This window comes from Temnothorax longispinosus, chromosome 3 (assembly GCF_030848805.1).
Source record: "Temnothorax longispinosus isolate EJ_2023e chromosome 3, Tlon_JGU_v1, whole genome shotgun sequence".
Classification (NCBI taxonomy): domain Eukaryota; kingdom Metazoa; phylum Arthropoda; class Insecta; order Hymenoptera; family Formicidae; genus Temnothorax; species Temnothorax longispinosus.
Window position 1 is genome coordinate 16,869,996 of NC_092360.1, and position 10,730 is coordinate 16,880,725.

The window sequence follows — 10,730 nt, forward strand, 5'->3', positions numbered from 1 at the left end:
GCGCATTTGCTTTAAAGTAACTTGTAATTTTGCAATTAGGGTGCGTGATTGTTATTAATAGGATAAAGGATCGCGAGTCATGGGAATCTTGTAGATTTTAATTTCTTTATTGAGTTATGCATAAGTCGTAGAATCTTAATCATATAGCTAAAATTCTCAAATTGTTTAATAATCATCAACTTAAATTAAATAGTTTTCATAATATTATTTTGATGTGCAGGAAATTTCCCGTTAGCATGTTTTGATCAAATAGAAAGTTGTTTACATCGAAAGGAATGTTTCGGTTGACCAAAAGTGAGAGAAATAGCTATATGATAGAGAGATAAGGAAACGCCAGACGCGGAAAGCGTGTTCATCTAAGCGCCAATCGCGCATGCTTGAGCCCAAAGTGGGGACGTTTCGCAGGAGAAGCGAGGTCTTTCCTCGAGAAACCGTCGTAGCGAACGGACGTGCTTCGTAAGAGTGCGGACTTAGGGTGCGTTCGGGGAGACGCTATTAGCGCTACCTAGCGCTACTGGCTGTTCGCGGAGCTCTATGATAGCGCTACCAAACGCTGTCGTGACGTCATTACTGGTAGTGTTATACGTCATAACTGCTCGCTACCAACGCTCTTTCTTCCGAGGTAGTGTATTAATAGCGTTAGCGTTTACAGGCTCTATGAACAGCGCAATAGTGAATGGTAGTGAATTGCGGCCCGGCGGCGTTTGAAGCAAAATAGTTTGGCGGCGGCAAAGTTCGCCGATAATTTTCTCTTTCAGCGGCGGCGGAATTGGCGGGTGATAATTTATCAACGGCGACGGCGAACGGCGGCGTTAATACATTTTTTAACAATTTTAACTTTTCATAAATAATATGAACAAAAATAGCAAACAATAAATACTCAGCACTTGTTTTCAAAATACGATCACTTTATTAGCATTACTAATATCTTTTATTTTACAAAAAAAATAAAATTTATCTTAAAATGTTATTCCTGACCATAATACGTAACAAAAATAAAATGTAATTCACTGTATAACCATCAGATATCAGACTTCTTTCTCTCTTACTTATTAAACATTTTTTCACATATTAAGTTGTATAAATAATATGAATAATATAATTATACTTGGGTGCGTTCAGATTCCCCACCTGGTAGGTGATCGCTGGGTGACCGGGTGAGTGGGCGGAGCTAGCGAGAAGCTTCCGAGTGGTTTATGGAATCTGAACGCACTCGACGCGCTCTATCTCTATTCTCTCGTCACTACCGGTACAAAATTGTATCCCTTCTCACGTAAGTTAACCTCATTTCTACATGTATAAAGCCGATTACAATAGCGTAAACGTAGTCGTTAGTGGTTTGTAACATATCAGAATGTATTCAGAACGCACTTTTATATATCAATAAATATGCGCATTGCATATAGTTTACGTTACATTATGACGAAAATCATATGCTAAATGCGCGCATTTATCGATAAAAGTGCGTTCTGAATACATTCTGAATATGTTACAACCATTTACGACTACATTTACGCTATTGTAGAATGGCCTTAAAATCGCTACATATATTTTACATTATTTAATATACATTTTACATATTTTGTATATGTATCTTAGGAGGCACAAATAAAAAGCAACGCAAAGCAAGTATCACAATTAGTGAAGCTATTACAGTCTGCATCGCTTATTGTTGCGAAACAAGCAGTGTGGGCCTTACGAAATATAGCCGGAGATGGACCATATGCTCAACCTCTTTTGCACGATTTAATTAAACCTGATACTCAGTAAGTGACATTGTATTTAAAACAACATCCTTTGACTACATTCGTTCTGTTTGTTTTTATGTTGTCAGTATTAAACAAAAATTCATTTTGTAATACTATATTTTCTTCTTTATTGCAAGAACGTAAAGATGATATTGAACTATGTTAGGGCTTGAGCAGAATGGCTGACTTATAATTTTAAGACAATGTTTTATGCTTTAACTCTTTGTCTTTCGTAACGCACAATACTGTCTCGTGTTCTCAAGACTCTCAAGTCTTAAACGTTGTTGACAGTTTCGTATACACGTTTAAGACTTGAGACACAAGACAGTATTATGCGTTACTAAAGAAAAAGATTTAAAACATAAGACAGTGTCTTAAAATTATAAGACAGCCATTCTGCTCAGGCCCTTAGTATAAGAGTTTAAAACATTTAAGGACGGTCTACAATGCGTTGCAAACACCTCGTCGCCAGTCGCGAAGCGTGTTTGCGACTCATTGTAGACTGCTCTTTAGAGATATCCTTAACACACTGTTTACTTAATTAAATTATAAATAACTTAAAAAATAGAACATAAATTTAAAAAAGAATTATACGTTGTATCACAAATATATAACAATCATTGACAAACTGAACTTCTTATTGTATGAATGTACATAAAAAGTATTAAAATAATAATTATTAATAAAAAAACAAAGTTATATAGGAAAATGCACATAATGTTTTACTATACATATTAAGGAATTATTTATTATCCAGTTATTATAAATATTTTTATAACGAAAATCTCAAATATGATATCCATTTAAGAGAAATTAGTTATGATAAAAATTTAAAAATATTTTCAATAAACTACTTTTTCACAATATATTATTTCGTCTGATAATAGAGATCATAGTTTTTCTCACTTATTGGATCTGTTATTTAGGATAAGTTTATATTTAATTAAATATTTCTTGATCTTAAATTTCTCTTTTTATTCTTTATTTGTTAGAATCCGAATTAGTAATATATGCGTTTATCTTATTGTTAGCGGAAAACGCTATTTCAACATTTGTGTGATTCACTTAAGCGATCTAGTTTAAATTATTATTATTAATTGTTAATATATTTCAGAACGCACACTTAAAGATGTCAAGTTCGAATTTTGCTTTAGATGCCAAAAGGCATGAACTATATAAATCAGGAACCAATAATGAACCTGTTATACTGGATGGATCGTTATTTATTCGCGATAAAGTCAGTAAGTATTTATGACTTAAATTCACACGTACCACAGAGATCAGGAATTTTTTTTGCAATTATTTTTAAATATTTACACGGAGAGAAAAATCTTACCACTGTGGTATGAGCGCCTCTTATGCATAAAAAACAGTAGCGCTGCCTTGCATCAAACACATAAATTCATGCCACCACAGGCATGAAGTAGGATATTAAACGGACAAATTCATGCGTTTGATGCAAGGCAGCGCTACATGCTTTTATGCATGGGAGGCGCTCATACCACAGAGGTAAGATTTTTCTCTCCGTGTAGAGATATTAATATCCAGTTTTATCTATTACAAGAGACCCATAAAGAAATAGAAAAAAGACATTGAGTTGTTATTGTGTAATATCAATATATAACGTTATTAATAAAATAATTTGTATCACATTTATTCATTTGGTGTATTTCAGAATGTCACATTTTCTTTGCTAAAACAATTTTTTTTATAAAGCTAATTTTGTGTGCATGTGTGTTTATAAACTAATAAGCATGATTTATTACAGCTGATGTTCTTATGATGATTCCTGACACATTAGAAACAAGGCAGTTCTTTAATCTTAGTACAGTCAGTAACAATTCAGGTATGTACATTTTTTAATAAATAGACTGTTGATTTCTTTTTATTAACTTCTTTTCTATTAATACAATCATTTTCTTGTAGAAAGTTGTAATACTGGTATTGTTCCTTCAGTTTCATCTGATGCTGATGAAACTAGTACAGAAGAACTGATTAGATCCAATAATTTAGGTATATATTGAATTAACAGAAACTTTATTTATTTATTGTGTTTTTCTTTTACTGTCACTGTATAAACGTTTCATTGTAGATAAAGATACGTGTGATACACAGTCTCTTTCTTCATCGGATTCTGCACCTGTTAAGTGGACAGATGCCAATGCTGTGAGATCACTTATTTCCAAATGGAAGAACCACGAAAGTGATTTCAAAAATACTAAAATTAGAAATAGTAAGGTGTGGCAAATGATTGCAGATGATTTGAAAGAAAAAAATCTCTTGTGGAGCTTTAATGGTATTTAATGCGAAAACAAATTCAAAGACGTTAGAAAATCGTATACTAAAGTAAAAGACCACAATAACCAGAGTGGAGCAGAACTGAAAACATATAAATTTTACGAAAAGATAGAGGCTGTTTTGGGTGAAAAACCAATTGTGAAACCTATTTCAATATCATCAACATTAAAGAAGAGGGTATGTCCGCATCCGGAAAGAGCAGTATCACCATTTAGTTCTGACAGTGATGAAAAAGAAAATTCAAATCGGAAAAAAAGTAAAATAGCGAAAGAATTGGACAAATGGAGTGAACAACAAAGAACAGAAGCAAAGGAACGGGAGCAAGCTAGAATGCAGCGACATAAAGAGAAGATGGAAAGACAAGATAAAGCTATAGAAGTTTATAAAGAACAAATGGAAAAATTATTGGAAAAGCTGTAACAAGTTGAAACAGTCTATTCCTTTTTTTTCTTTTTTTCTGGTTAACAGATTTCTTTATAATGTAGAATTTCACAAAAGTATTTATCTTTCAAAATGTTTTATTGGAACATAGATTTCCTTATACTGTAGTTTCATGCAATATTTGGCTGTGTTTTCATTACATATCTGTTCATAAAATATGTTGTTTCTTTACTAATTCATATTTTATATATTTAATGTAATGCCCTATCCAGATAAACTTGTATAGATGTGTAACGTATAACCATTTACATAAAGGAAATTATCTACTTGCATTTTACGTATGTCTTTAAAATAGATGTGATTGTGGATAATTTTTTTTATACATATGGTTATGTAGCTATGCAAGTTTGTCTGGATAGGCCCTTTATATTTTGGAATAGCGATTAAAACTAATTTTTTTTGCCAAAGATAGCTTATGCTATATGATATGTAACATTAGATTACACACAGTCTATTCAATGTTTACTTTAGCTTAAAAATATTTAATGCGAATTTTTAGTTCTATAAGCGCGAGTGTTAAAAAGTTATTTTGTCTTTCTCATTACATACAACTATGTAATTTCTTATAACATTATTTTATATGTTATTACATTATATTTATTTTGTAAGGTATTCTTTAATATGTATATCTCTTACTTGACATTCAATGTTCTTAAGATAAATATTTCATACTACAATTCTTAAATTGAAATGCTTTCATTCTTCTAGTCAGAAACCATTTTTTGTGATACGTAAGGTAATATTGTGAAGTCATGGTGCTCCTTAGTTTTTTCATTATTGACAAGAAGATAGAAAGATGATAGAAAAATTAAAAATTATAATTAAAAATCGACAATTTATTTTACTTTTTTATTTCTTTGTTCGTACATATTAATGTAATCCTAAAAAGTTTTAATTCAATAAATAACTAAAGATAAGAAATAACTAAAATATGTTTTATTATCCATAAATTATTCCTATTAGCCTTAATTTTACAATGTTATCCTTATCCTTAAATTTTACAATATATCTTACTATTTTTATTATTATATCTATCTATCTTACAATATATTTATAACTTTTACATTACGAAATGGTACATTTTAGATGAGTTTTAGGCTGGTTAGATTAACTTCAACCAATGTAGATTAACTTTAATCTCGGTTTAACTTAGTTCCTATCTCTTTCTATTTCTAAGAATTAGAATAAAATAATTTGTATTACATTCATTCATCTGGTACATATCAGAAAATCACATTTTCTTTGTTAAAATATAACAATTAGCTTTACAAAAAATTTTGTTTTAACAAAGAAAATGTGATTTTCTTAAATACACCAGATAAATAAATGTGATACTAATTATTTTATTCTAATTCTTCATCATAAAAATATAAAAAAAGTGTGCAAGTAAAAAATTGCACATTGTTTCCTCATAGTTTTTAAGTGTGTAAGTAAAAACTTGCACATTACTTTTTCAAAATTTTTAAGTATCCAAATTATAAATTTGCACATTGGTTAATCAACATTTTATTTCGCTCATAAAGCTACTATGAGGAAGCTTGTTTCTTCTTTGATGCATTATTAGTGGATATTTATTAATTTGGCTTCCTCACAGAGGAAGCTTCATGAGCGAAATAAAATGTTGATTAAGCAATGTGCAAATTTATAATTTGCAGGATACTTAAAAATTTTGAGGAAGTAATGTGCAAGTTTCTACTTGCACACTTTTTATTTTGTGAAAAGTCATTTTTTCTAATTACGGTTAGGAAAAGATATATTACTTTATTTATCTTTCTCCTAGTTGTACATAAAACAGTTAAGTTATCTAGTATAATTGATTATTTTAAGTAGTAAGTATTTTATCATGTGTTACTAAGTTCGATAATTAAAATAATATCTTTAATTATCCATGCCTTCTCATCTATTTTTCGTTAAAATCTGTATGCGAATTCTATGAATCATACTAATGCCAACAATAAATCTGATTAGACAAGCTGAGACAAAAATTTTTTTGACGAAAACTAAGCTTCCTTTATGAGGAAGCAAAAATGATGAGATTGTGTGTCAATATTAAGCTTCAGCGACAAGTGCACACAAATATTGACGTTTTACTTCTCCTGCCTCTTCATTAGGTATATTTCTAGCATAAGCCTCCTCAATCTCCATTTCCATACCTTCCTGTATAAAGTCTTCTACATCATTTTCATCAATGCCATCCAAACATATATTATGCAATACTGTGCAAGCAATTATAACATGGGGAATCATTTCATCTACGTTCATATCAAGAAACTTTAATCTACGAAATCTACCTTTTAGTAGTGCAAATGCACGTTCAATCACTGACCGTTTTGATGAAAGAACGGTGTTAAATTTTATCTGGGCCTGAAAAGAAGATATCACAAAATGTACAAATTTAAATCAATTCTACAAGAAAAAAATATAAGAATAAGTAACGAAATATCTTACAGCTGTAAGTTGACCACGGTCAATATATGGGGAAATACACCATGTTAAGACAGGGTATGCCTTATCACCAATAATAAATTCATCATTGGGAAAGAAGGATTGTTTATCTATTTAAATTTCTCTCCATAAATCTGAATTTCTGAAGACTCTTAAATCTCCAACTAAACCTGCAAATCCTGCAAAACAGCCAGTGAATTTCATACGGGCATCACAGACTGCTTGCAAAATTATGGCATACGTTTTCTTATAGGTTCTATAGTATTGGGAGTCAATCTGGAATAAAAGAAAGAAATGCATATGATACTTTTTTTTCTCTTCTCCTATTTTCAAGTACTTACTACAATATCACATATTTTTACAATTGACATCAATAACATAATTACATACCTTAGGAGCTTTTATAAGAATATGTGTACCATCAATGGCACCAATAATGCCTCGCAGTAATGAATTTTGGTTGAAATCGGCTTTCACTCTATCAAGGTCTTGGCCTCTTGGCCATAAAATGATTTGGCCTGATATATCATTCAAACATTCAACAACTCTCTTTTCTAAAACTTTTGTTTAACGAACTTTTGGCAAGGTCGAACCTTTCACCAACAGAACTTAAATGAAAGATTCATATTAACTACATTATTACACATTTTTTGCTTATACAAGAGCAAATGTTTATTAGAAACTTACCGATATGAATCAGGTGTTGCCAATAACCACAACGACCCCAATAATTGCTTTCTCACTGGAATTACAGCTTTTTCTTCAGACAAAGAGAGAATAGGACTAAGCCTTGCTTCTAAATTTTCATACGTTGCTGGGGTCATGCGAAAATGCCTTCTAAACTGCTGTGTGTTAAATCTTGGCACAGTTACTTCAACGTAATTTTTTATCCTTGGAGGCTTCCGTCGACCTCCACGTAATTGAATTCTTCTTCTCATATCTCCTTCATCCAAATCAGAATCACTGGTTTCACTATCTGTATCGAAAATTACATGGCAACGGAGAAAATCATTACTGAGAGTAATCGCAGTAAGTGCAACAGCTCGCCTACGTTCATCCATGTTTAACAGTAGCAGGTAACGGCTACAACAAATAGTAACACAAGTATCTCAGATTCAGAATAAATTACATAATATATAAAATAACAATAAACGATAATACATAAATATCTTACCAAGATATGTCTTGATTCGTGTAACTAGTAGAGAATTAAATACTAGTACGTATAACAGGACAAATCAATTCAAAGGAGGATGGAGGATTCTTATTTTGACATAAATTAGATGATGTTCATTGCGCATGAATGTCATCTGTATATTTTATAAGTATCAAAAAATATTGAAATACCGTATTGAAAATATTAAATATCTGTAGCGTACTAACCTCAAATATAAATTTTCATATTGTCGATTGTCGATGCATTTTGGAACGCACCTTTTACTACAGGAAGAAGTCCTTTGATGCGTCATCCCACCCGTTCCACCCGGCTCAAGGACCCGTGTGGTTTTTCCACCCTCTCGAGTAGATAGAGTGACAATGTGAACGTCCCACCTAACGTCCGGCAGGAGCACCCTAAAAGGAATCTGAACGCTTTTTGGGTGACTGGGTGCACCCGGGTGGGGAATCTGAACGCAGCCCTTAATGTAAAACTTATTTTACTGACTTTAAATACATATCTTTTATTAATTTGAAATAATTATCGAGAATAAATAATATTTTATTAGATTTTGATTATTTTAACGAAGAACGTTTTGCTGTGATAAATGCGCGTTCAGATGCTGAACTTGTAATCGGTATGGCATAAATGCAGCATACCAATTTGTACAAATTCGGCAGTGACAACTTCATTTTATTCTACCATTGTAGAGGATCTTTGATAATAGATTCTGACATATGTAAATACTTTTTAATTTCGACAAGAATAGGATCTTCAGGAGGAATAATACTTGTATGTTTCGCAGCCAACTCCAATCGTAATTTTTTAACTCCAAGAAGCTCACACGACTTATTAAAATAATCTGCTTCTTTATTAGATGCCATATTATGAAAAAGTAAAACTAAACGTGAGAATCTAACTTATTATATATATCATAAAAATAATAATCTTATATTTGGTGATTAATATAGAAGCTGTTGCAATATAAACTATGTAAGACTTAAATATATACTAGGCTTAATTACCGTCTTTTGGAAGAGACGTTAAACCGTTGGTCCAAAAAGTTAAAGTGAGAAGAGAAGGGTAGCATTGTGGAGGTTTGGGTAACGTTCATAAGAAAAAAAACGCCATGCAAACCCTGCGGGGATAAGCAATAAAGATAGTTTTATATACCATACATTATAGTTTATATTGTTACACCCGTGCTGTACTCTGAAGCTGTGCACTCGTACGAGTCGTCCCTGTCACAGAAGTTGCGAATCGTCCTTAGCGACGGCGTTGTTATTGATAATTACGCTTGTCAGATACGCTCTGGGATTTTGTCACGATCGGACGTGTCTCCCGAGCTTCCTGTATTACGAGCCGCCACATTAAAGTTCCTTAAAGATCATTTCCCGAGTCTTCCTTTCTCGTGTGAGTGCCGGAGTACGCGTTGCGCGTGAGTGTGTGAGTGAGTGAGTGCGACGGACGCTCAACGAGTGTAACATTTTTGGGGGCTCGTCCGGGATCGGACGAGCGAGGATCGGACGAGCGAGGTTTAGACCGACAATACGGCGCCTCGGAATAATTCTATGGCCGCTAGGAAACGGCCCAGGGTGGCGACTCCGCACTCGGATACTACGGAGATGACGGAGGAAATTGTGACACTACAGGCCGTGATGCGGGAGATCCGCGAGATGCGAGAAGAGCACGCCCGAAAAGAACGCGATTACGCAGAGAGATTCCGCCGTCAGGAGGAGTTGCGTCGGCTTCGTGGGACGAACTCCAGCGAGAACCCGCAGCTAAGTCCCTTTTTCAATAGAGCGTCTGGGGATACGGAGGCGCGGGCTGCGGGAGCGCGAGTCTCGTGCGAGGGAGTCGCGGGCACGAGTGGGAGAGACGCAGTCGCGGGTGACGGTGGGGTGCGAGCTGCGCGCGCGAGTGATGGTGTCACCGTCGCGAGTGCCGAATTAGGTTTTAAATTGAAACCTGACACGTACGACGGGACAGTTTCGCTGTGCGAGTATTTTTCGCAATTTAGTCTGATCGCGCGTGCGAACCATTGGAATGACGCGGTGAAAACGATCGCGTTGGCGTCAAGTCTGAGAGGGAAGGCGCGCTCGGTTTTAGAGACAGTGCAAGACGTCGAGCACTTAAATTACGCAGAACTTAAAGCCAAGCTAGAGTTGCGTTTCGGGGAGGGACGTCAGTTGCAGAACAATTATGTCGCGTTCACGAACCGTAAGCAGAAATTCGGGGAGGATTTGGCTACGCTCGGCTCGAAAATTGACAAACTTTCGCGCCTGGTGTATCCCGAGTGTCCATATGAATTACGTGACAAAATCGCTTGCGCGCAATTCGTTACGGCCGTTTCCGATTATTTCATTCGGCGAGCGCTTCAGATGGAGGAAATAACTTCCTTGAATGTGGCCGTTGAAAGGGCCAAGGCGCTGAAAACTCTTCAGGGGGATGATTCTAAAAGAAATGAAAAAAATTTTAATAAAAATCCCGGCGGCGCCCGGGGGGAGTGTTGGACTTGCGGTAAAACTGGGCATTTTTGATCGGAATGCCCCAATGAGGGAGGCGCGGTTTAGTTGAGCTTGGTGGGGTGGGTTCAACTTTAAATAAAATGTAAAATGTGTTCAATTTCTTTAACTTTTTAC

At 34.3% G+C, this 10,730-nt stretch overlaps 1 protein-coding gene and 1 pseudogene across 1 annotated transcript; one reads left to right on the forward strand and one right to left on the reverse strand.

Annotated features, from left to right (window-relative positions):
- The first annotated feature begins 1,116 nt into the window (after positions 1–1,116).
- On the forward strand, positions 1,117–4,527 carry LOC139810249 (uncharacterized). The gene is made up of 6 exons (XM_071773659.1): positions 1,117–1,273; positions 1,600–1,766; positions 2,863–2,989; positions 3,517–3,594; positions 3,675–3,761; positions 3,841–4,527. Exons 3-6 carry the CDS (start codon positions 2,878–2,880, stop codon positions 4,050–4,052), a joined length of 489 nt encoding a protein of 162 aa, XP_071629760.1. The 5' UTR covers positions 1,117–1,273; positions 1,600–1,766; positions 2,863–2,877; the 3' UTR covers positions 4,053–4,527.
- Positions 4,528–4,784: 257 nt separating this feature from the next.
- LOC139810248 (uncharacterized) lies at positions 4,785–8,563 on the reverse strand (annotated as a pseudogene).
- Positions 8,564–10,730: the final 2,167 nt, after the last annotated feature.